Raw genomic sequence first — 26580 nt, forward strand, 5'->3', positions numbered from 1 at the left:
TGAGACTTCATTTTCCCACCATTCAACTAGGCAATCAGCTCCTGGACCTCCTCTCATCCTCTAGACCTGTGCCCACACCTGGTACAGGACTGGACATCCAAAATACTCTCAGCTCATATGTTGATTCAGAACTAGGAAGCCAATATTATCAGTTACCTACTGCTATGTAACAAACTCAATGACTTAAATCAAGAAATATCTGGGTGGGACTTCCTGTTGTGGCACAGCAGAAACGAATCCAACTAGGAACCATGAGGTTGTGGGTTCGATCCCTGGCCCCGCTCAGTGGGTTAAGGATCTGGCATTGCCGTGAGCTGTGGTGTAAGTTACAGATGCCTCTCAGATCTGGTGTTGCTGTGGCTGTGGTGTAGGCCGGCAGCTGTAGCTTCAATTCGACCCCTAGCCTGGGAACCTCCATATGCCACAGGTGCGGACCTAAAAAGCAAAAAAAAAAAAAAAAAAGAAAAAGAAACAAGAAACATCTGGGAGTTCCCACTGTGGCTCAGTGGGCTAAGAACCTGACTGGTATCCATGGGGATATGGGTTCTGTCTCTGGCCTCGCTAAGTGAGTTAAGGATCCAGTGTTGCCACAAGCTGCAGTGTAGGTCAAACATGCAGCCCAGATCTGGTGTTGCTGTGCCTGTGGTGTAGGTCGGCAGCTGCAGCTCTGATTGGACCCGCAGACTGGGAAACTCCATATGCCACAGGTGCAGCCCTAAATAGGAAAAAAGGAAAAAGAACAGTCTTATTTACTCTCAATTCTGGGGTTGGCCATTTGGGCTGCGTTCTTGCCAGGGACCCCTCATTGGCTACTGTCAGTGGCTTGACTGGGGTAGGCTTTTTCCAGATGAATTCGCTCGCACCTGTCTGGAGGTTGATGCTGGCTGTCGGCTGGGCCTCGTGTCTCTAGCATCTAACAGGATAGCTCAGCTCCTTTGTGGCAGATTCGGGCAGCAAGAAAGTGAGCAAAGAAGTTTCAAGGCCCTTGAGGCCTAGGCTTCGTCACTGCACGTGACCTCTGTATTCCGTGGGCAAAGCCAGTCCAGATCCAAGGGCTAGAGAAGTAATGTCCACCTCTTGATGGAAGGAGCTGCAAAGAATTTGTGGCCCTTTAAAATCTGGTTACCCATTGCTGCATAACAAACCAGTCCACAACTTAATTCCTTAAAGCAATGACAGTATTTCTTTTGCTCACGAATCTTCAATTTGAACAGGGTTCGTGGGACCAGATCATCCCTACTCTACCCAGCACCTCAAGCTGAGGTGGCTTGAAGGAAGCGGGTGAAATGGCCTGAAAGTCACTCACTCAGGTGACCGGGCGCTGATGTTGGGTCTCATCGGAGACCTCATCTGGGCTGCCATCCCGAACACCGACAGGTGGGCTTTCCCTGCGGCCTGTGCATTCTCCCAGCATGGAGATGGGATTCTGGGGAGAGTATTGAGAAGCAGACTGACCCAGGCAGAGCTGTATCGCACTCTATTGGCCAATTTCAAGAGGAGAGAAAATAGATCCACTCTGTGTGTGTATGTGTGTGTCTTTTTAAGGCCACACCCGCGGCATATGGAAGTTCCCCGGCTAGGGGTCTAATCGGAGCTGTAGCTGCCGGCCTATGCCACAGCCACAGCCACACCAGATATGAGTCACATCTGCAACCTACACTGCAGCTCATGGCAACGCTGGATCCTTAACCCACTGATCAAGGCCAGGGATCGAACCGGCATCCTCATGGATACTAGTTGGGTTTGTTACCGCTGAGCCGGAGAGGAACTCCCATTAGATCCCCTTTTGATGAGGACTGGTCAGGTCCTAAAGGAAACACTGTTGAGGTCAGTTTTGGAAAATACAATCTAGCACACACTCCTGAGTCTTCATCCACTTCCCAAACTCCTGTGACACCCAGGAGTGCCAAGCCCGGAGAGAGGACCGTGAACACAGATGCTCTGCTTCCCAGAGGAAGTGAGTCACCTCACTCTTTGGAGGACGGGAGACTGACAGCCTGTCTTCAGAGGCCTCAGAAGGGCCCAGGGGAGATGCCAGTGCTGATGCTCGTTACACCCAAGAACAAAGGGAGAGTGTACATTTCAGCAGGCAGGATTCTCATTAGAACCCAAGAAGGATTTTTCTGAGTGAAGATTTGTTCTGAGAGACATGCTCTGACTTGCCATTGTCACTTTTGGGCCCTTCCTTCATTCCGTATCCCTGGGCTCGGTACAGATGAGGGCAGATGGATTAGCACATGGCCCCCAAATGTAATGTCATCGGTGCTCTTTGCTTTTCAGATTTTTGTTCTTCTTTTTTAAGGGCCACACTTGCGGCATATGGAGGTTCCCAGGCTAGGGGTCCAATCGGACTGCAGCTGCCGGCCTACACCACAGCCACAATAATGCCAGATCCTTAACCCACTGAGCGAGGCCAGGGATTGAACCCTCATCCTCGTGGATACTAGTTGGGTTCTTAACCCAGAGAGCCACAGCAGGAACTCCTGCTTTTCAGTTTGGATGCGTGTCTGGGCAGAGCAGTTGCTCACAAAAGTTTGCTGGATGTGAATGGCTAGACCTGCCTTATTTATCCCCTAGATCATGAGCTCCTGAAATCTGGGACTTTGGCACATAGCACAGTGCTTTGACAAAGGATGTATTTACATTTGTTTGATGAATGAATGAGTGAATGATTGAATGAGTGAGAAAATCCATAAGACTGCCAAATTGCCACCCCTCCCCCTGCATATCTGTTCTCATTTGCATTTACAGTAAAACAGAAATTGTAACTTATTGCTGGACATAAAGCAACCTAGAATAAAGTGTGTGTTTCCCAGATTCCTTTGTAGCTAGGAGTGGCCAGAACTTTTTTTTTGGCTACACCCATGGCACATGGAAATTCCCAGGCCAGGGATGGAACCTGTACCGCAGCAGAGACCCAAGCCGATGCAATGACAATGCTGGATCCCTATCCTGCTGCACCACAAGGGAACTCCTAGGAGTGGCCAGAACTTTGTACTAGTTCTGGCCAATGAGATGTGAACGAAGTATGGGGTATGTTAACTTTCAGATCACATCTTCAAAAGAGAGAACCAGGCCTTCTACGCTCTCTCCCTTCCTTTGAGCTGAGACATGATGTGGTGGGGACATCTTAGAGCATGTGAACAAGAGAACACCCAGGGGGTGGTGAAGCAACAAGCTAGAAAGATCCTGGGTCCCTGACATCCCAGAACTGTCATCCCAGCCATTGACTGCTTACACTCAGGCTTTTATGTGAGAGAGAAATAAATTCCTACTTAACTTAGCCACTGTCATGTGGAGTCTCTGTTAGAGTATCTGAACCGCTATCCTAACCAATTCAGTAAGAAGATGAATACTGAGCGAATTCATGAGAAAATAAATGGCCGATGGAATGAATGTCTAAATAGTTGCTGTTACAGTGACAGCAAAAAGAACAAAAATAAAAAATGATAATATCTTATTTCTTAAGCTTTAATGATTATGACATTTGTTTATCTAGCAAGCAGTGTGGAGGGGGTAATTTTGGGGAGGTTTCAACAACACAACAATCACTAAGGACCCAGGTTCATTCCACTTTTCTACTCCACCATTTTCAGAGTGTTGGTTTTTAGTCTTGTGCTTGGTACCTCATGATCACAAGATGGCTACAACAGTTCCAGGCATCACAGCCTCTCACACAATCATGCCCTTGGGCAGGAAGCAGGGAGAGTGCCAGAGCGATGAGATAGGATTATTCTCCTGAGTTTCCTTCTTTCAACAAGGAGGAAAACCTTGCTCAAAACTCCCAGGAGACTTTGTCTTATATCTTATTGGTCATAACTGGGTCACACAGGCCAGCTCTCGTTGCAAGGGAGGCTGAGAAATGAGTGCCTCGGTTTTGCAAGCTCTATGATTGGAGGTGGGCAAGAAAGCAGAGTCTGTGGCATCGATAACTAAGAATGTCTGCTACAGTGACTACATGGGTGAATGAATGCATAAAAGAGTGAATAAATAAATGAACACTATATCATAGAAAATGCAACGCTGTTCTCCCAAGGTCAGAATCCAAGAAGGAAAAGCAGACAGTGGAGGAAAAGGGATAGAGATTCTCCTGGGTTTAGAGGCAAGAAGGAGGTCAGAGATTCTGGAGTTAGAGCGAGCGGTGAGGAAGGGAGGCTTAGAACCAACTAGATGGATCCAGGGTGGACAGGAAACCTGGAAGCTGGGTGGGGGTGACCCACATGACAACAGAGGAGAGATACAAATCCACCCTGGCCTGAAGATGATGTAATTCCTGGAAAAGGGAACAGGGCTCAGTCAAGCCTAAGAACCTGGACAAAGCCTATGGGTCCCAGATTCAGAGAGTGGTCCTCAGATTAAATGTGTGCTGCAGGCACCCATCTTCTGCTAGCTGGGGGATACAAACAACGATTTTGGTTATTAGCAATGGGTCCTCATGCCCAGTCCTTTACCTTAATAGCAAAGAAAACACAAAGAGTGACGTCAGAGCTTTAGGACCCTAAGGAAACCATTCAATCCAAACACCTTCATTTTATTTATTTTTACTTTTTTATTTTTTATTTTTTTTGCTTTTTAGAGCCACACCCGAGGCATATGGAAGTTCCCAGGCAAGGGGGTCTAATCAGAGCTACAGCTGCCAGCCTACATCACAGCCACAGCAATGCAGGATCCGAGCCATGTCTGCGACCTACACCTCAGCTCCCGGCAACGCCTAATCCTTAACCCACGAGTGAGGCCAGGGATTGAACCCGCATCCTCCTGGATCCTAGTAGGGTTCATTAACCGCTGAGCCATGAAGGGAACTCCTAAATGCGTTCATTTTATAGGGAAGAAGATTGAGGCCCAGAAACAGGAACAAAAGAAAGTCCAGGACCAAAACCTAGATGCTGGGACCTCAGTGTCTACCCCTCGCATTGGGCATCACACCATTTCTCAGGGCAGAGCCATGACCTCTGTGGAGTGACTCAAGGGAGAGTGCTCAGGCTTCCCCAGGCCATTCTGGAATGCTGAGTGGAGGCAGAGCCTTCACCCCCATTCTGCCACAGCCTTCCCTCCACCCTCACACAGGATGCAGAGGGGGTTAGGGGACAACCGCTGGCCAAGGGAGAGTGACCTGCCTGTAAAGAGCTGAGCTCCTGGTCACTGGCACATCTGGAGCAAGGGTGGAGGCAACATTGCAGGGAAGACTGGCCAGCCACTGGAGGGAGTGACCAGAGGTTCTCTTCAGTGCTGAAACCCTCGGCCACATCTCCAAACCAACTCAATTCTCAGCAGCCAAGAGGGTCCTGCTCGAGTCTGGAGGCAGCCCTGCCAGCCCTGGAGGCTGTTCCCATGGTGACAGGGAGGCGAGGGAAAGGCAAGAGGAGAGATGCGTGGAGGCCTCTAAAGGTGTGGCCCTGTGCCAGGCAGGCCCTGACATCACAGACGTGTCAGGGGCAGGGGACCGTTAAGGTCCATGGAGGAGGCGGGGGTCCATTTCCTCAGAGCCAGGCCCACTCCCTTCCCTCAGAGACAGGGGATCTGGATGGAGGGACGGAGACCAGGACTCCCGTCCCCCTACCCCAGCCTCTCTGCGCCACAGGTCAGAAGTTACAGAATGCCTCCTGCCAAGGTCCCCACAGCAGGAACATCCTGCAGGAGTTGGGGCGAATGGGGACTGACCCATCCAGAATCTTTTTGGCTTCTCACATTTCAGCCAAAGAAAAGGACCTCAAATTCCCATCTTAGGGGAAGGGGAAGTGGGGGATTTCCACCTTCCTTACACCCCATTGTGTCCCCATTTCTGGAACCGGGTAAAGATGTGAATGCACGTCTCTGAGACCCAGGGCCAGCCCTACAACCCAGCCACATCCACCTTCGCTCCAGCAGAGGATGTCCAGGGCTGGCCACTGACCTCCTTGGAAATCCCTGGATTTACTCGGCTGCTCCCACCTCCGGGGTAGAAAGGCCTGGCTGAAGAAGTCTTGTCTGATGCCTCTAGGGAGCCATGGAGGGAGGACTTCCTCCCCTCATCCTAGTAACTGTCATCCCCAACCCCTCAGGTCCACCTGCAGCCACCTGCCACCCGGTAGCCACCTCCCTGAGGACCGTCCCTCTTCCCTCCTCTGTCCTTGGCTCAGCCCTGTAGCGAGCCCCCTGCTCACCCCCACTCCCACCTGATAAGACCCCTCTGCTTCAGGACAGATCCCTGCAGGGCTTGCTCATCTCTTGCCACCGCTGCTCCGCAGGCTGCCCACACCTGGGCACTGAGCCTGGAGCCCTGCCACCCACCTCGCCCTGTGCAGCCGTTGCATCCGCTCCGCCCACACCCATGAGCACCCCACAGGACTCCTGCCTGCATCTTGGCAGGAGTGGGGCTTGATTCAGGGATTGGGGGTGGGCCTGGGAAATGGGGCTCCCCGGTGTTGGGGAGGGTGACAGAGACAGATGCTAGTGCCACAGAGAGAACAGGGCTATGTCGCTGGAGTTGCCTTAATTTGGGGGAGCCCTCTTTCTCTGCGTGGTTCAAGAGCACCCAACCCCCTCATCTCATTCCATCCCAGCGCTGGAAGACCCTTCAAGTTCAAACCTCCCCACCCCTCCTCCAAACTACAGGGAAACAGAGGCCCATATGGGGCTGGCTTATTTGAGGTGGTAAGTCAGAATTGGGGTCCACCTGGAGGCCTGTCCCTCATCACAGTGCTCTTTCCATCCCAGCTCTCACTCTGCCTTTCCTCAGCCCCTCTCTCTCCGTCTCTCCCGTGGAGCCAGGGCCCCTTGGCTGAGCCTAGTCTGGAGGCAGAGATCAGCAGAGGCCCGGATGCTTCCAGTCAAGGGTCTGAGACTTTCTGAGGGGTCTTCTGCCTTCTGGGTGGGGAAGGGGTCTGGGAAGTTCTTGTCTGTCCCCTCCGGGCCCTGCCCAGGCCACACAGACCAACGCTCCCACTCCTCTCCCCATGGGCGTCTTTGCCCTCGGGCTCACCTTAGCTGGAGGGAGGCCTCAGTAAATGGCCCTTCCTTCCTGAGGGGAAGGGAGAGGCCAGCACTGCACAGGGCTGCCAATGCCAACGTCCAAAAGAGGGCACGCACGTGCGCTCACCCCGGGCCAGCACCCACACACACACTCACAGGCACGGGGCTTGTTTGTTTCTGGAAGTAGCATCTTCTTTCTCCGTGGGATTTTTCTTAGTCAAGACGTGGCTTAACACCCCCACCTCCTCATCCCCCATTAACGCAATCCAATTCTTCTCCCTTTCTTCCCGCTCGTCTGAGTGTTTTTATTTGAATAAATCAGCAGGAAAAGATTTCAAGGCCTAAGTTCAAAGTCCTTTCCCAATCTCTGTGATATATAGCTATAAAAATAATGCTAAGAACAGAAAGTGACCTTTATTTCTAATCTATAGTCCTTGATGACTTCTGGCTTTTCTTTTCTCGAGAAAATAGATTTTCCTCCCCTGGTTATTAAAAATAATACGTGTTCATGTAAAAGTATTCAGACAATACAGAAAGAAAGTCTAAAGATGGGAGTCAGAAGCATCTGAAATTCCACCACTGAGATAAGGACAGATAACCCAGTGAATATTCTTCTGGACTTAAAAAGAAATGCACACACATGCACAAATACGCACAGATATTTTTATATTAAAAAATGCCAGAGTAATAGGCATGCTCTTTTCTAATCTGTCTTTCTCTCTCAGCAATATATTATAGACACCTCTAAATGGCAGCAGCGACTCCCACTGTGTGGATGTTTGGCACTCTCAGCCGCTCTGACTCATGTTTTACTCTACTTCTCACCCCCTCAAAGTTGGGTGTCCTGCGGGGAGGGGGGCACTGAGAGTGGGGCTCTTCTTCTTCTTCTTTTTTTTTGGCTTTTTTTTTTTTTTTGGCCATTTCTAGGGCCGCTCTCGCGGCATATGGAGGTTCCCAGGCTCGGGGTCAAATAGGAGCTGTAGCCACTGGCCTACATCAGAGCCACAGCCACGCCAGATCCGAGCCGCGTCTGCGACCTACACCACAGTTCATGGCAACGCCGGATTGTTAACCCACTGAGCAAGGGCAGGGACCGAACCCGCAACCTCATGGTTCCTAGTCAGATTTGTTAACCACTGAGCCATGACGGGTTCTCCTGCTTCTTCTTTTTTTTTTTTTTTTATTTATTTATTTATTTATTTTGGTCTTTTTGTCTTCTTTTTTTTTAAACACAACTTTTTAAAATTTATTTTCCCTTTTGGAGTTCCCGGGCCAGGGATCAGATCTAAGCCACAGCTGTGACCAACACTGCAGCTGAGGCAACGCCAGATCTTTTAACCCACTGTGCCAGGCTGGGGATCAAACCTGTGGCCAGGTGCTCCAGAGATGCTGCCGATCCCCTTGCGATGCAGTGGGGACTCCCAGCGAGGCTCTTCTTAGGGCAGCACGTGTTGATGGAATGAGGCCTTGCAGAGTGCTGGGTCCATTTGGCTGAGCTTTGACTGGCCTCAAGAGGCCTGAGAGAAATGGGGAACTCGAAACATTTGTAAAGGAGTTTCTGTTGCGGTTCAGTGGAAATGAACCTGACTAGTATGAGGACAAAGGTTCGATCCCTGCTCCCACTCAGGGGGTCAAGGACCCTGTGTTGCTGTGAGCTTCGGTGTAGATTGCAGAGGCAGCTCCAAGCTGGCATTGCTGTGGCTGTGGTGTAGGCCGGCAGCAGTAGCTCTAATTCAACCCCTAGCCTGGGAACTTCCATATGCCACAGGTGCGGCCCTAAAAAGCAAACAAAACAAAACATTTTTAAAGACGAAAACTCCTAGAGAGACAGGGTGATGGAGTGAGGGTAGGATTTGCATTGTTGCAGGGGGAGGTGAGGGGTGCCTGCCATGTTGACCTGGGAGCAGGGAGACAGGCTGGCTGCTGAGGGGGCTGCATGCCCAGGAAAGATGAATTGGGGAGCAGGGAGTGCAAGAAGCAGTGTGGAGCTGCAGGTGCAGCCCTAAAAAGCAAAAAAAAAAAAAAAAAAAAAAAAAAAAAAAGCAGCAGCAGTATTGGGGGAGGCCTCCACCTGGAGTCGGGCTGAATTCAAGGAGAAGAGTTTCGACTTTTTTCTTGGCTTTATTTATACCCAACCTCTTTCCAGAAAGGTGTTCTAGTCGCTTTCCACAAAGGACATATGCAAAAAGGTCAGGCAGCTAGAAATAGGAAATCAGGACCAGGAACAGTTTCCATCTGATGTAGAGGGCCCCACGGGAAGGGTCCTGCTTCTCCCAGCTCCGGGGATGGGCTGGTGAGGAAAGCAGAAGAATCCCAAAGCGGGGAGGAGGAGGAGAGGACCTGACTGACAGGAGCACACCCTCCCCAAAGTCAAAAATCTAGTTTCATCTGCAAGTTCTTCCCCTTGTATGAGCTTGGGTACCCACGGCACCGTTCCTCATCTGTCAACACGAAAATCTCTAAGTCACGATACGCGCCTAACACAAGACTCTGTTCCTGGAAGTTACCTGACCTACCTGTGTAATTTGCATTGAGACCTGCCCTTAGTTGGGGTCACCTTCACAGTGCACACACTGCACGACGGTGCCCCTGGGAATAGATCATCATTAAAGGAGTGAAAGAGGGAAGAACTAAGGAAGTAGCTGTACAGAGCCTGTCAGCCCCCTGCCCCTCTGAGGTGGGTCCACCCCTAGTCTCTCTAGAAGGGTTGGCCTCCAGGCTGCCATGTTTTCTATTCATGACCTCTTCTTCCAACCCAGCTGACTGGATCAGGGGTGGCCCTTAACCCAAGGGGCAACCAATCCACAAGTTTCCCAGGGATGTACGTATGACAGGGCACAAAATAGTGGGCCCGTCCAATGGGCTCTTCCTTTAAAGAAGCTAAGTCAGTGAATGCTGGGAGTTGTCTCTGGAAGGTGGTGAGGGAGACTTAAAACTAGCCTGGGAAGTGGAAGTCATGAAGGAGCAGACACTATGAGTCAGGACAGAACTGTGTGGGCACGAAGCAAATGCCGGGAAGTGGCTGAATCATGCCAGAGTGGTTATCGATTGCTGTTGTAATAAACTACCCCTAACCTCAGGGACTTAAAACAACAATTATTTTATTATACCCCATGACTTCATGGGTTAGGAATTTGGACAAGCTGGGCTGAGCAAAATTTCTGTGTCCTGCGGGATCTGCAGAGGTGTTCAGCTTATGGATGGGCTGGTCTAGAGAGTCCAAGGCAGCTTCACTCTTATGTCTGGTGCTTTATGGGGGATGCCTGGAAGTCTGGGCTCAGTGGGATGGGCAAAGGGAGCCCCTCACATGGCCTCTCCAGCATGTCAGTCTCAGGGGAGTTGAACATCCTACATGGAGGTTCAGGGTTCCTAGAGAGAACATTCCAAGAGAACTGAGCTAAAGCTGCAAGGTGTCTTCAACTCAGAAGGTCACATTCTGTTGGCCAGACAAGTCACTAGGACCAATCCAGATTCCACGGGTAGGGAATTAGAGTCCCTCTCTCTATTGGTAGGATAACAAAGGCTTGGCCACCGTCTTTACTCTGCCAGATGAGGAGGCGCAGAGCCATAAACCCCTAAAACTACCATGAATCCAGAAGACCATCTGGTTCAAGAAATCCATCCCCATTTGGCTTTCTGGTCTCTTCCCCCTTCCCTACGTAGAGTCTCAAATAGTGCTTGTGAGCTTGTGTGAGCTTGAGTGAGTCTCTCTTCCTTGTACCCAATGGGCCAACCTAAAGCAGCGGTGGGTTCCAAGCACTAGAAGAGAAATCGAAGTGTGGCAGCAAGAAGTTACCCAAGGTGTGAACTGATAAAAGTGGGGTGTGGAGCCTCCAGTCTCATCACCTTTCGGAGCCTCAGTTCCCCTGTCTGAAGCATTGAAAGGAAACTCTATGCTCTACCTACCTATTACTCCCGAGTAACACAAAGAACCCTCCTCCCGTCATTTGCCTGCCCTCCTGTAGTTCATATCATGACACACGTGCCCTTGATTTGGGGTCACTTCATAAGCCTTGATGAGAGAGTGAATTTTCCCCATCACTGCCTGTCCCCATGATCTTGGCAAGCCTACTTCTCCCAAGGAAGCACAGGAGTAGATGATTGCAATAAGTGACTTTCGGGACATCCCAGCTTTGAAATTCTAGGATTCTGAGAGGTCTGGAAAAGGGGAAAGGTTGGCACAAAATGATTTGGGGGCGACTGGGCAGCTAACTGGTGGTGAATAAGAGGGGCAGCCCCAAGCAGGGCTCAGAGTGGGGTTTACAGGCCAGGACAGGAACACGGAGATTAGGGGAGTGGAGTAGGAGTGAATAGGAGGGATGGTGAGGCTGGGTGCCAGGGGGAAACGGCAGAGCTGGCACAGGCATCAAATCAACTTTATTCCTCCTTTGTCTTCCTTCTTCTTCTTGAGACTTCTAAGTTTTTGTTTGTTTTGTTTTTTACTGCTGTTGTTTTGGGCCATGACCATGGCATGAGGAAGTTCCCAGGCCAGGGACTGAATCTGCACCACAGTGGCAACCCAGCTACAGCAATGAAAATGCCAGATCCTTGACCCGCTGAGCCACCAGGGACCTCTCAAACCTAAGTTTTTTCACCCTTCTTAGGCCGTGCATACTCTTTTTTTTTTTTTTGTCTTTTGTCTTTTTGTTGTTGTTGCTATTTCTTGGGCCGCTCCCGCGGCATATGGAGGTTCCCAGGCTAGGGGTTGAATCGGAGCTGTAGCCACCAGCCTACGCCAGAGCCACAGCAACGCGGGATCCGAGCTGCGTCTGCAACCTACACTGCAGCTCACGGCAACGCTGGATCGTTAACCCACTGAGCAAGGGCAGGGACCGAACCCGCAACCTCATGGTTCCTAGTCGGATTCGTTAACCACTGCGCCACGACGGGAACTCCGGCCGTGCATACTCTTTTCTCTGCTTGGAAGGCTCCCTCAGCCCCCAAATGCTAATCCCAATCATACTTTTTTTTTTTTTTTAGAGCTGCACCCGCAGCATATGAAGGTTTCAGGCTAGGGGGTCTAATCAGAGGTGCAGCTGCCAGCCCACACCATAGTTACAGCAACTGTGACCTACACTACAGCTCATGGCAACGCCGGATACTTAACCCACTGAGTGAGGCCAGGGATCGAACCCACAACCTCATGGTTCCTAGTCGGATTCGTTTCCGCTTCGCCACGACGGGAACTCCTCGTCTTACCTTTTCTACAGCCAGTTTCCTTCCCAGCGCTAACTGTGTTCATAAGAATACATTTTCCAGGGTAATCGTGACCTTAGAGTCCGTCTCCCCCACTGAATAGGAGTTTCCACGGAGACGGTATTCAGCTGGTATTTGTCGAGAAACAAATGAACAAGGGCACCTGGGTGCGCTGGGTCGGAGCCCAGGCTGCAGGTCCTCCCTGTCCAGGCCACAGAGCAGGATCCATGATATCAAGTCCAAAGGGAAAAAGGGGCTCCCTCCAGGGGCCTCGGGGACCCCCCAGATTCTCACCCACACCCACTCCAGGCCTGGCCTGCCTGCCCACCTGCCCACCCACCGCCGACACACGCAGCCTGACCCGGAGCTCTAGAACACTGCAGCTTTATTGATTGAAACAACCGCGTCCGCAACTAGAGGTTACATCTAGGGGGTGTGGGGATGAGAGGGGAACAGAGTGGAGACAGAGAGCAAGGCAAAGGGGTGAGGATGGGGTCGTGTGACCAAAACAACCCCAATCCGTTTCACCCATTAGTGAGGGTCTCCTGTTGTGCTTTTACCTTGGTGGTGGGGTGGGTCTGGGCACGGAGGGGTTGGCTTTCTCCCAAGTCTTTGAGGCCTCAGGGCTGGACCGGTCCCCTCCTTCCCCTGCCCCTTGTCCTGGGATGGGGATAAAGGCCTTGGTGAACTGGCTACCCTGGGGCAGGAAGGATGCTTGGGGACACGGGGCAGAGGGGCCAGCAGAGTTGGGCTGAGATGCTGATTATGTAAGTGGCTGGTGGGGAGGGGCACCAGGAGGGAGGGCATTCCCAGTGGGGCCCTGGGAGATGTATGCAGGTAACATGAGGAGAGGGGGCAGTGGTGGGCAAGTGCTAGCTCTCAGGACCTCAGCTTTCTCACCTGTGCAGTGGGGGCGCTGGATTAGATGGTCTCCGAGGTCCCTGCCAGCTCTAAGGGTTAAGGGGTCCCCAGGAAAGAGTGGTCCTTCTGCCCCAACACACACCCTCACACATACACACACCCTCACACAACTCTCCCTCTCACACACACATACACCCTCTCTTTCACACACACACTCTCATATGTACACACACGACAGCCTCTCAAATGCACAGACTCAACGGGGGGGGGGGGGACTGCTATACTCCCTTTGGAACCGGGAAGAACCAGTGCCCCTCCAGGGCACACTCACCCACCTCATTCCTGCCCCCTTCCCCCCCCGCAACCCCCTTGCGCTGTCCAGAGAGAGGAAAACACAAGGATTAGCCCCTGCTCCCCTGGCCCTTAGCGGGAGGTCAACAGGATGAGGATACCACGACACCCCGACCTCATTCCCAGGCCAGGTGCCAGTGAGGACAGAGAGGAGGGGACCCAGAGCCCCTTTCCTGGGGCACCTGGGGGAGGGGCAGCAGCTACAGCCAGTGTGGGTGAAGGGTGGCAGCCTTCAGCTCTGTGACCTGGGGCAGGAGGGGCTGTGCCTGGGATGTCAGGCCAGAAGTGGAGGCAGGGAGACAGTACCTTTGGGGGGGGGGACAGGTGCAGCAACATCTGTAACATCCATACCAGGACCGAGGACGGTGCGGTTTGACCAAGCTCCTCCTTGCTTCCTGTCAGGAGACCCCAGGGCCAGGGGCCAGGGCTGTGGTAGCTGGCTGCCAGGGCTGGCCCTACCTTCACTGGCTACGTGACTGACCTGGCCAGTCGGCCCCACCCCCCTCGCCCCTCTGCTTCACTCTCATTGGCACCATGAGACGTTCTGACCTCTGAGGCCAATCCAAGCACCGGCAGCCTGAGTCAGGGCTTTCGCGGAGCATGGGAAAGGGGAGTGAATGAGAACGAGCAGTCAGCACCCCCCAGTCCAGAGGGCAGAGGCGGAAGGGGCTGCCTGTGGTCCCGGGGGCAGGACAGCCAAGCTGAGCCTCCTCATCTATCTACACAGAACCTGGCCCTAGGCATCTCTTTGTCCCCCAGACACCAACCTGGAGGCGACAGGAGTGGAGGACCTGAGGGCTAACCCTGGGCTCCCTGTTTTAAGGCCACAAAATGCCTCAGCCACCCTAACCCAGAGGGCGAGACTGCCCTTGGGGAGAAGCACTGGATCCAGCCAGTATGGTCTCCCTTGGGCTGGGGGTCCTCATGGGCCACCTACCAACACAAAGACACACACGGCACAGGTGACACTGACTCCCAGGCACACACAGACACACAGATACTGTCTCACAAATCACCCACGGGCACCCAAAAACTCATTCCTTGCAGGCCTCCACCCCCCTCCACACACACACACACCCACTCACAGAGGATAGCACACCCCTCGACGCTCACACCACACACTGCTGTCAGCACACAATGACACCCACACCCCTGCAGGCCTGCCGGCACGCACAGACACAAGTGAGGACAAGGACCTCAGTGGCTCACTCAGACACCTCGTCAGCCCAGGTCAAGCCACCCTCAAGTCGGTTCACCTCAACCTCTCTCTGGCAATGTTCCCTGTTGTTCCCCTGCCCGGCACTCTCTGTGACCATGTCACCTCTCTCCAAACAGACCAGGAGCTCAGGGGCCGAGAGTGCTCGGCTCGGTTCAGCTGACATCCAAGTCCCTTTTCTGTATCCAGCTCTGCAGATGTGGAGGTGAACAAGGGAGACAGGGTCCCCATCACGGAGCAGCCAAAGCAGGGGACAGATGTACTCCGAGGCCATCTCAGGGCAGTAGGCACGGGGCACTCGGAGCCCCCGGATCCCCAGCGCCCGCCCCAGCGAGGGCACGGAGGACAAACCTGGCAGGCGATAGGCTGGTGGTTCCTGCTCTCCAGAGCTTTAAACACCTCTGACGCCAGGCTGCGCTCCAGCGCAATTAAACTGGAACTCCTAGGGAGGGCCCCAAGCCTTGGTGCTCTTGAAAAGACTCTCTAGTAGTTCTACTCTGCAGCCTGGCTGGGAACCACGGACCCACATCATCCATTCTGCTGGGTGAGGCCCGCTGAGTGATTTCCCTAACAGGCCCACTGGCGCCGGGTGCGAGGTTGGGAAGGGGTGAGGGAGAGGGCTGGAAGGCTCAGAGGAGGAGCTCACAGTCTAGTTGGGGCAAACAGACGCTGCACAGATGGGGCAGTTAAGGAACAGGACCTGCAGATGGAAGCACATACTGGGAACCTGGAGCCGCTCATTTCAGACAGAGGCCTTGGCTGGGCTGGGACAGCAGCGGCACTGGTCGGGTATCAAGCGGCCCCCTCCAGCCCTGGCCTGGTCACCCACCAGCTGTTGGTGATGATGATAACACAGGCCTGGCAGAGCCGAGATGGGCAGCGTTTGCTTTGGTTTCCTGCCGGCCTCCCGGCATTGCAGTGCTGGCTCTTCTCTGCAGCTGTCCCCATCAGATGCTCCAGGAGGAGCCTTGTGACACTCCCACCAAAGGTGCTGGCCTTTCCACAGGGTCCTCTGTAAGCTCACCCATAAGGGTGAAATTCAGGTGGTGGAGGGTGGCTTGAGACTAGAGAACCGGGCTGAAGTGGTAAACTTGCTGGCACTGCACAGTCATTCATGTCACTTGGGAGGACGGGCACACACGCTGACCACAGGCACTCACAGAGTGCCCCACGTATGTATAACTGCACACGCAGAGGCATATTGGCACACACTCCTGCCAGAGATGTACACAGGCAATAGTTGGGCCACACATATGCTCACACATACACACACGCACAGACACATGGCCACCTGCACACACATGTGACGACTCATCCTGGAAGGGGCTGGGCCCCCTCTCCCCTGTGGACGGCGGGGAAGGAGCTCAGGGGTGATGGCGAGGAGGAGGTCTAGGTCCTGTCATGGGCTCCCAATCCAGGACCTAAGGGCACAGAGCCCTTTCTCTCCCTGCTTGGGCCACATGGCTCAGCTCCCAGGGAGCATGGTGACCAGCCACTGCCCCCCACGCCACCCTCAGCTCTACACACCCATCCTCGTTCCATGAGCCTGGGCGGGGGCGGGAAGAGCCAACTAGTTAGCACTTTGTGGTGGAGGACAGGGCAGCCCCCGAAGCCCCACGCAGAGCGCCCTGTCACGGCGAGGCTCTGCTCTACTCCTAAAGTCAAAGACCAACAGGGGGGCAGGAAATCACAAAAGCAGGACTTCTCTGCTCCTCTCCAAGTCAAGCCTCACCCCAGAAAATGGCCTGGCTGCCCCCTTGGCCCCTTGGCTCCTCAGAGATGCAGCTGGGGACTGAGGTTGGGCCAGCCAGGGTGGGGACTGTGCTCTCAGGAATCCAGCAGCTTGTAGGGTGGGGCGCAGTGGGATGGGCAGGGGGGGACGAGGTCAGTCTTCACACTGCCCAGGCGCAAGACCCTGCACCGGGTCCCTTTGAAGGGGGCACAGTGAGGGGGAATATGACATCCCAGGGATGGTTCAGGGGATCTGAGTGAAGCTGGGCCCTCCAGCTTCTGGCTTCACTCTGGGCACAGAGTTGTGTGCAGCTGGTGCCTCATCTCCCTTGTCCCCTGCGGGGGACAGCCACAGAGTTCACAGAGTCAGGCGCCCTCTGACCCTGGCCTCCCCCATCCCAGGGAGTCCCAGAGTCCAGCCAAGGGCAGGGCTCCCGTGTCTGCTCCCCTTCTGGCTCTTCCTGGTAAAGCCGCTGGGCTGAGCTCAGGCTTGAGTCAGGGACAGAGGAGGGTCAGAAACACACCACCGGTGCAGCCAGGACAAGGCCTACATGGCGCCGAGGTCCCTGGGGTGGCAGATGCCATTCAGGCGAGTCCCCTGTCTCTGCAGTAAAGAAGGTGCTGGCAGGTCGGATAGAAACTTGTGCTTTAATATATCTCTGTGTGTGAGTGTGGGTGTGTGTGTGTGCGCATGTGTCGAACGACCGTCTCTGGGGCCTCGGTGCGGGGCCTCTGTCCTTGTGATCTGCACGTCCTCGCAGCCAATTCAGGCCCCCTCCCTGGCAGGCAACCCTGCCCCTTGGCACCCCGGCTGGCGGGGGGTCAGTCTTTGGTACGATGCGGACACTTTGGTGTGCCGGGGGCGGGGCGGGGAGCCAGGAAGCTCTCATCATCTTTGCCACACCAAGAGGAAGATGGCCATGGACCCCCAGAGTTGCGGGCGGGGCTGGCAGGGGGCTCCACTGCCCGGCATCACCACCACTGTGTCGGGAGAGAGAAGGGAGTCGGGCAGGAGCTCCTGTCAGCTGGGCGGGGCCAGGGAGGTGCAGGCAGGCAGACGTGGGAGGGTCATTCCCCTGCCCCCTCTCCCTGGGGGGCCTGGAGATGGCCACCACCCTTGGTGGCCACAGACACACCGGTTTATTCCACCTGCTCGGCCCCAATCCCGGCCCCACGGGTCACTCAGACACAGAACAATTGGCTCGACTTCAGTGCCTCAGCTTCCTCATTTGTAAGATGAGTCTAATAGTAAAGGCCACCCCAGAGGGCTGTCACGAGGAACAAAGGGGACGGTGCACACACAGTGGCTTGAACCTGGCCTGGTACGTGAGCACGCGGGCACCGCAAGCTGCTCCTATGAGAATCATCCGGCCCCCAGTGGGGGAGGGGAAGGGTTCACGTTCATACCTTGACCCCCACCCACCACACACACACAGACCTATCCAGACACAGACGCTGCCACTGTGAACAACTTATTGTCCCCCTCACTGTGCTCCATGTGGCCCAGAGCCTGAGCCAGGGTGTGGGTACCAAGCACACCGGCATCTGTCCCCACAGTCACCGACATAGGACCCCACCGGCACCCAGCCACTCTGAAACCCCATTCGGACACCAGCACCTCCCCTGACACAGGTGCCCACCCACCCAGCTCCTCCCCGACTCAGTGCCCCCAACTCTCTTCCCATCCTGCACCTTTATTGGGATCCATCTGCTTCCTGGGACACTCCCCCTTCTTCAGTGTGACGTCATCAATGGCGATGTCCCCCAGGTAGCCCGAGCCTCGAACCCCCTCAAAAATAATCTGGGGTGGGGTCAGAGAGGAAGGAGCAGGGATGAGGGAGGTTCTGCACTGGAGGCCCCTATCTCCCAGCCCCTGTCTGCCCGGAGGGCCCTCCACCCCTGCACGCTCTCCTCCTCAGCTCCCAGGAGCAAGCATCAGGCCCAGCGCTGGCAGAGCTGGGAGGGGCACTGGACTTGGTAGACTCACCTGGAAGGGCCCGCTGGGGTTAATGGGCACGTGCGCCTGCTGCCACACGTTGCCCTTATTGCCACTGAGGGACCAAGCATGCGTGTCCAGGGCCCCTTTGTTCCGGGACCGCACCAGGAGGTTGAGGGAACCTGTGGTGGGCGCAAGGAGAGGGGGCAGTGAGAGGGCGCCCTCACCGTTCCCCCTTCACCAGGCCTGACTCCCTACTGCTGCCCGCAGCGCTGTCCCCGGTGGACGGGGCCTTCTCCCCATCGCAGACGGGTTCAGTGTCCTGTTATGCCTGAGAGGACCACAGCATGGGAAAGAGAGGGGACAGCAGCAGGACTTCTATTCATCAGAACAATTTGCAAATTTTCTTTTATCTCTTCCCTTCCTTCTTAATCAGCTAATCTCCCTACCCCAACACACACACACACACACACACACACACACACACACACACAGCAGTGGGGCCCATGTCTGGACACATAATGGGACTCCCAAAGCATGCAATGCACACACTTGGTGATGAGGGATGGCTTTTGGAGGCACAGGAAGGGACGTTACAATTTTAGTATTTGGAGGGTGGCAGATGGGCAAAATGAGTGATGGGAGGCAAAAGGTACAAACATCCAGTTATAAAATAAATAAGTCCTGAGGATGGATGTCATGTGCAGCACGGTGACCATAGTTAGTAATACCACGCTGCATAGTTGAAAGCTGCTAAGAGAATAAACCAAAAAATTCTCATAAACATCCATTCTGGTGATGGATGCTAGCTAGTTTTTTGCTGTTTTGTTTTGTTTTGTTTTGCTTTTTAGGGCCACACCCACAGCATATGGAGATTCCCAGGCTAGTGGTCCAACTGGAGCTGCAGCTGTTGGCCTATACCGGCATGGTTCCTAGTTGGTTCATTTCTGCTGCACCATGACCGGAACTCCAGCTAGATTTATTATGGTGATCATTTTGCCACATATACAAAGGTCGAATCATTATGTTGAACATATGAAACTAATATAATGTAAATTATATCTCAGTAAAAAGTTAATACTTTATTTTTTTAACAACCACACCTGCTGCATTTGGAAATTCCCAAGATGCATCTGCAAACTATGATGCAGCATGCAGCAACACTGGATCCTTGACCTACAGAGTGAGGCCAGGGATCAAACCTGATTCCTCACAGACACTATGTCAGGTTATTTATTTTTTTTTAGGGCTACACCTGCAGCATATGGAAGCTTCTGGGCCAGGGGTCAAATCAGAGCTGCAGCTGCTGGCCTACACCACAGCCACAGCAATGCAGGATCCTTAACCCACTGACCGAAGCCAGGGATCAAACCTGTATCTTCATGGATACTAGTAAGGTTCTTAACTCACTGAGCCACAACAGGAACTCCAATACTTATGTTTTAAGAATAAAGGTATGCACACCCATGATTTCTATAATACTGATGCTTAAGACAAAGCTAAGAAAAAAAGAGAAAGTTGATTTTTTAAAAGATACTAGGGGAGTTCCCATTGTGTGTGATGCAGCAGAATCAAATCCAACTAGGCACCACGAGATTCCAGGTTTGATCCCTGGCCTCGCTCAGTGGGTTAAGAATCCGTGAACTGTAGGTTACAGACACAGCTCAGGATCTGGCATTGCTGTGGTTCTGGCATAGGCCGGCAGCTATGGATCCGATTAGACCCCTAGCTTCGGAACCTCCATATGCCATGGGTGTGGCCCTAGAAAAGGACAAAAGACAAAAAAAAAAAAAGATACTAGGGAGTTCCTCTCGTGGCTCAGTGGTTAGGGAACCCAACGAGCATCCATGAGGTTGTGGGTTTGATCCCTGGCCTCTCTCAGTGGGTTAGGCATCTGGCGTTGCTGTGAGCTGTGGTGTCGGTTGCAGACGAGGCTCAGATCCCACGTTGCTGTGGCTGTGGTGTAGGCAAGTGGCTATAGCTCCAATTTGACTCCTAGTCTGGGAATCTCCATATGCCAGGGGTGTGGCCCTGAAAAGAAAAAAAAAAAAAAGAAAGAAAAAAGCAAAAAAAAGAAAGAAAGATATTAGTATATGGGACCTTCCCATTGTGCCTCAGTGGAAATGAACTTGACTAGTATACATGAGGATGCAGGTTCAATCCCTGGCCCTGCTCGGTGGGTTAAGGATTGCCCTGAGCTGTGGTGTAGGCTGGCAGCTGCAGGTCCGATTTGACCCCTGGGCTGGGAACCTCCATATGCTGCACCTGTGGCCCTAAAAAGAAAAAAAAGGTATTAGTGTATATACTATATAGCTGTGGTAAAATGTGAAATTTTGAAGGTATTAGCCTAGAGATGCTGAGACCCTTTGCCCACAGACCCAGGGGCCTAGAATTGCAGAGGTCCTGAGGGGCAATGGAAGAGAAGGAGGGGAACAAGCCGCAACTAAGGGCACCCAGGCAATCTCATGCCTCCTCGCCTGTTCTTCCAGCCCACCTCGAGCCCCCTGTGACAGGAAAGACCTGGCTCGGAGGGAAGGGGAATCAATCTTAGATGGCACCTGGTGGCTGGTATTTCCATGGAGCTGCCCCAGACAAAGCCACACCATCTGTGACACCAGATAGACAGATCCCTGCTTGGGGAGAGCAACCAAATGTTACCTGCCTGAGATAAAAGGAGTTGGCCTGGACCAGGGAGAGCCAGTGAATCACAAGGTCTGGGGACAGCTGGTGCCCAGAGCTGCCAGGGAGGGGGGGGGGGGGAGAGAAGGGACCAGGGCAGCAAGAAACACCCAGCCCCCCCAGCAGCAGACCCAGGCCCAGGGGAGGAGCACACCAAAGACTCAAGGCATGTGGGGGACCCTTCCCAGCAGATGGGGCCCGGAGCAGACTGCAACTGGCACCCAGTGGGCAGGGAGTCGCCACACTGGCTTAGGCAGGGCCCAAGCTCCATTGCCTTTTGAGCTTGCCCCCAGCCCCGAGGAGCCCTCCCTCTCTTCCCCTTCCTGGAGCTCTTACCCCTGTTCCTATCCCCCCACTTTTGGCATCAATCCCCGAACCTTTACCTTCGCCTCCACCGCCCTGCTCCATGGACCCTAATGGGGATACCCCCAACTTTCCACTGCTCCAACAAAAATTATATTTCTGCCCCTTCCCTGATCACCCCTCCATCTCTAAGGTCTCCCTGCTTCCTGACAGCCTGTTGCAGGGCCAGCCAGGGCCTTAAGGGTGCCTGCTCATGACCTTCTCCCCTATCTTCCTTGTCACCTCCGAAGACACACCGAGCTACATGCTGCAGCCTAGATGTACTCCAGCTTCCCAGATTCTGGGGGCCCTGGGCCACTTTGATTGCTTGAGATGCTCTCCCCGACTATGTTCCCTCGGTCAAATGCTTCTCATGCTTCAAGGCCTCTCTGAAAAGTCACCTCCTCCAGGAAGTCTTCCCAGGCTTGAGGTGGGGCCCCTCCATGCTTCCTGTGAACTCTGAGTCCTTAAGCTACAGTTCCCCGCTCCCAGACCACTCCCTGTTCTGCTATGTGGCCGTTACTGGAATTCACATCTTCTCTCCTATTTGACTCCTGAGGGAAAGTCTCCATCAATTCCTATCTATTCTCAACTTTCGAGTGCCCGATGAAGAACCTTCTGTGACGGTCATCAGGACTGAACAAGGGCTTTCCCAGAGTGTTGGGGTTAGAGGTTATCTCAAGGTAAATGCAAAATACGTTGCATGGTGTTCCCGTCGTGGCTCAGTGGTTAACGAATCCGACTAGGAACCATGAGGTTGCGGGTTCAATTCCTGGCCTTGCTCAGTGGGTTAAGGATCTGGCGTTGCCATGAACTGTGGTGTAGGTTGCAGATGAGGCTCGGATCCCGCGTTGCTGTGGCTCTGGCATAGGCCGGTGGCCACAGCTTCAATTAGACCCCTAGCCTGGGAATCTCCATATGCCAAGGGTGCGGCCCTAGAAAAGAAAAGAAAAAAAAAAAGGCAAAATACATTGCCTTTCCCATAAATATGTAAACAAACTAACAAACAAAGAAATAATAAAATTAAAAATGTCACTTCCTCAGTAGAGTCTTTCATAACCTGGTCCGCAAAGTTGGTCAAGTCTCCCTGTCGCCAGCTGTCTTGGGCCCTGTCCTTCTGCTGCAGACACACATCACAGGGGCCACTAAACCCTTCCTGGTGCAATTCGTTATTTAATGTCTGTCTCTCCTACTTGATGGTCGGTGCCAGGAGGATGAGGCATTTGTCCATCCTGTTCATTGCCACACCTGATGCCGGGCACAGAGCAGGAGTTCTGGAAGCAATGGCTGAACTGATGAGTTCACAGACTAATGTGACACTCCTGCCAGTGCCCTCTCTCCCCAGAAGGTACTCCTCAGGTTCAAGGTCATGCTTAGGAAGTTGTACTTCCTTTCACTCTCACAAAGCAGCGCCCTTCCAACCCTGTGTTTAGGGCTTGAGAGAATCAGACAGACTTGGGTTGCTGTGAGGTCTTGAGCAAATGCTTAACCTCTCTGGTCTATAAGGTAATGCCTCCCTCACGTGGTGATTGCAAGGGCTGATGAGACCCCAGATGCAGAGCTCCTAGGACGTCACCTGGCAGGCACCATACATGCAACCTCTTAGCTTATTTCTCCAACCCCACAACGACTTCCACCTCATCCTGTTGGAGCCATTTTCTTTGCAGGCTCAGGAAGACTTCATCATCTCAGAACCTCAGTCAAGCTGGCTCTGGACTGCCCCCTTGACCAGATTCTGCTCACGCTCCCTTCAAGGATCTGCGATTCAGCCAAGCTGGGAAGCCCAGGCCTTATGGGGGCCAGTGCCCGTGTCCTATGGGCCCCTCCCCGCCCAGACCCAGCACACGCTTGGGCAGATTACCTGGTCCCTCAACTCACCAATGTGTTTCCCGTACATGTGGTAAAAGAAGGAGACGCAGTAGAACTTGGCACTGGCGTTGTACAGGGGACTCACCAACCTCGCACGGTCCCCCAACTCCCGAGGCCTTGATGTCTCAATGAACATGTAGTAGCCTGCAACGAAGGTGAAGAGGTGCCAACAACCTCCTCCTCACCCCTCCCAGGCCTCTTTCCACCTACTTCCTTTTCTGCCTCAGTATCAGCTGTCTGAATCCCACATGGCTCATAGTATCCCACCCTGTCATCCCTGCTCACAGCAGAGCACAGGAGCCGGGGCCAGCATTCATGGATTCTTAGCTCTGCTACAGTTTTTCTTTTTCCTAATCCTCTATCAGGACAGAGCAGTCGCTCTCCCCTCAGATGGAGCTCTCTTAGGACAGGGCTGTGTCTCCTCCTCAGATTGGGGTTCCCTCAGGGTGGGGCTGTGTCTCCCCCACAAATTGGGGCTCCCCACAACTAGACCCCTCCCTGAAGCTGTTCTTTATTCCTAGAGGCGAGCTATGTCCTCACCCTCAGGGGTGCCACTTATGTCAGTGGGGGGACCCGTGTTGGGGGAGCGTTTGGGGTTCTGGGTGAGGGCGTTCTGCCGGGTCCAGTCAAAGTTGTCTGTCAGGTCCTGGGTGTAGCCACAGATCTTCTCATCCTCAAAGTGGCAGGTGTTGTCTGCATTCAGGGCAGGGTGGAAAGGGAGGGAGACAAAGAGGGTCAGCCTCCTCGGGACCCCTAGTCCAACATTGCCTCCTGGCCACCCCTCAACCAGCTCCCAAGCATACAGGCAGTGGGCCCAGGATTCCAGGGCTTCAGAAACTAGGCAATGGGACCCCTGGGAAACTTGTTCCCGGAATAGAACTGCTTAACCTTTTTTGTGCCACAAACCCTTCTGGTGTCTAGTGAAATTAAGGACCCCATTTCAGAAAAATTATTTACATGCATAAGATGAAAAGAGGATTACAAAGGAAATCAATTATAGTGAAACAACACAGATGTCAAAATATTTAAAAAACAAATTTGTGATATAATGGGCTCCTTTATTATCTAATTAAATCACAAGATCCAGGGTTAAGTCTAACTATTGTAGTTTTGAAGTACTAATGAATGGAAATGATATTTAGAGACAGCAGCACAACTTTAGGTGATGGGACAACATCGGATTTCCACTGATGACAAAGTCACAAGTAGTGATTACGCCTCGGGCCTACACTCATCTTTGAAGGACATGCGGTTTGTTGCCTACGTTCATCATTGAAAGAAATGGTAAATTTCTGCTAGAAGTTAGGGGGATAAAGAAGTAATTGTGTGCCCTTCCAGGTTCCAGTTTCATGGACTCCCCACCCTCGATCCTTTGGGGGTGGTCCACGGATCCCAGATTATGGACCCCTGTTCCAGGGAACAGAGAATGTGGATTAGCCTGGTCTTTCCATTCTTCTTCTAGGGACAGTGAATGGTGCCGAGTGCGGACAAAAGGCCCTGGGTGAGAAGTGTCCCCCACCTCTACCTTCTCTTCAAGCCTATGGGCCCCAGAAGAAATCCCAGATGCAAAAGTCTCCAAGACCAGCCCTGCTCATTTCTGCTTCTCCTGCAAATTGCCAGCCTCCACACTCTTTTCTCTCTGAGTATCTCTGGGTCTGTTCCTCCCACCAGGGGGACCAGTGTGTCCTTAAAAGGAAAGGGAAGTGGGCAGGGGTGTCTCACCTGACAGGTTGGGAGAGTTGATGGCTGAAAAGGCAAAAGCAGGAAAACCAAGTCAGAATCAAGGTACCGAGGGTGCCTGGGCTTAGGACCAGGGGACAGGTGGACTGGGGGCCAGAGGTGTCTGGCGTGCAGTGATAGAGCAGGACACTGCATGTTGGGGAACCCCAAGCTCAGGAACTATGCGGGGAGTGGGGAGGGGTCCCCTGGGTATGAGATGGGCCCACCCTCCCCAACACCACCGCCACCACCACCTACGCTCCGTGTAGTGGATGATACGGGAAGCCATATCTCCGGCCCCAAAAGTGGTGTAGGGCGTGAGGCGGACCTCGTAGCTGTGGGGCACACGGAGGTCAGTCAGGATGTACTCCAGCAGCTGCCCCTTCTCCACACGCCGCACCGGGATGGCCTTCACCATGGCGTTGTGCTGATTCAACTGTAGAAACAGGGAGTTCCCAGATGCCCAGCAGGCCACACCCTCCACCCAAGCACCAGCTGGGCCCTCGTGTGACGCTGGGGGGCAGCAATGGAGAGCAGAAACAGCAAAGGACAAGGCACCAGGCCCTCAGTTTCCTCATCTATAAGAAAGTGCAATCTCCCTGCTCCATGCCTACCGCCGAGGACTGTCTTAATAAGTGACAGCAACATATCCTGAAACACGAATGTGTGCCAGGCACTGTCATAACTGCTTTGCATTTATTGATTCATTTAATCTTTAAAATAAGGATCCTAACAGGGGGAATATTGTAATTACCTCCATTTTACAGATGAGGAAACTGAGGCCAAAGAGATGTAGTTTGCCCAAGATGATACAGAACTGAATTTCAGCTCAGGCAGTCTGCCCCAGAGTCACATTCTTACCCTCCACCCAACAACCCCTTGGGCTGGGCAGAACCACATGGAATTAGACTGGACATGAGACCAGCACAGTGGCTCTGGCCTTGCACTCGAGAGACCCTGTGCATGAGACTTAAGCTCATGCTTTAAGCTGCTGATATAAGAACAGATCCTGTGTTTCGTGAGGAAAATTGGCTCTGCCCCGCTTCCCCTACATGAACCCAGCAGACCCTTGCCCAGTTCTCAGGGCCGTGCCTGGAGCATGGGTCCAGAAGGAACAGGTCCCTAGAGCCTCCCAGCTCCTGCTGCTCTGTCCAGAACACTTTCTCTCTGGCTCTGAAGAGGAATCCACAGGAGGGTCAATGCATCTCCAACCCCTTCCCCTGGCTTGATGAGCATTCCCAGGACCAGCCTGCACCTGGGCCCCTGTCCCCCTTGGCCCACCTGGCGGACACTGAGTCTGTAGTTGAGCACAGGATCAACAGCATCGGGCTCCCTCTGGGTCCACTGCAGCACGTACGAGTAATTCTTAGACAGCTTGTGGCTGCGGGTGGGGTTGGGGGTGTCGAAGTAAAACTCCGGGCTGTAGGCTTTGGCTGAGAGGGCGGGGAGGGGGGCATGGGGCCGTGAAGCGTGGGGGATGGGGAGAGACACAGAGAGAGGAGGCAAGGGACAGGGAGACAGAAGGGGATGGGTGGAACAGCGGGAGGGTGGGGGAGACAAAAAGAAGGAATATCGTGAGGAGAGGAGATGGTGGGAGAGGAGGAGATTGGGGGAATGAGGGTGGGACAGGAGGGAAGGTGGGAGGTGCAGGAAAGGGAGATTGGGAATTCCAGAGGTGGTTTGGTGAGAATGAGCAGAAAGGCCAAGGAAAAGACAGAAAAGAGAAATT

General features: G+C 53.4%; 1 protein-coding gene across 7 annotated transcripts in view; it reads right to left on the reverse strand.

Moving 5' to 3' along the window:
* Positions 1 to 12515: 12515 nt before the first annotated feature.
* MDGA1 (MAM domain containing glycosylphosphatidylinositol anchor 1) overlaps positions 12516 to 26580 on the reverse strand; it is a 65240-nt gene continuing 51175 nt past the window's right edge. For 4 of the 7 annotated variants that reach the window (XM_084968004.1, XM_084968000.1, XM_001924567.5 and 1 more), the window contains 8 exons: positions 26133 to 26284; positions 25110 to 25287; positions 24855 to 24878; positions 23673 to 23825; positions 23142 to 23276; positions 18294 to 18424; positions 17999 to 18107; positions 12516 to 17287 (listed from right to left, as the gene is read on the reverse strand). In XM_084968004.1, coding sequence (XP_084824130.1) covers positions 17196 to 17287; positions 17999 to 18107; positions 18294 to 18424; positions 23142 to 23276; positions 23673 to 23825; positions 24855 to 24878; positions 25110 to 25287; positions 26133 to 26284 — 974 coding nt within the window. In that variant the 3' untranslated portion in view covers positions 12516 to 17195. The remainder of the gene's footprint in view (positions 17288 to 17998; positions 18108 to 18293; positions 18425 to 23141; positions 23277 to 23672; positions 23826 to 24854; positions 24879 to 25109; positions 25288 to 26132; positions 26285 to 26580) is intronic. The other 3 variants (XR_014810078.1, XR_014810079.1, XM_084968001.1) reach the window with 2 other exon arrangements.

The sequence above is a fragment of the Sus scrofa genome, chromosome 7 (assembly GCF_054392235.1).
Source record: "Sus scrofa isolate SSC_HxYL_T2T_F1_AM1 chromosome 7, Sscrofa_HxYL_maternal_Yorkshire_Landrace_v2.0, whole genome shotgun sequence".
In the NCBI taxonomy this organism is placed as follows: domain Eukaryota; kingdom Metazoa; phylum Chordata; class Mammalia; order Artiodactyla; family Suidae; genus Sus; species Sus scrofa.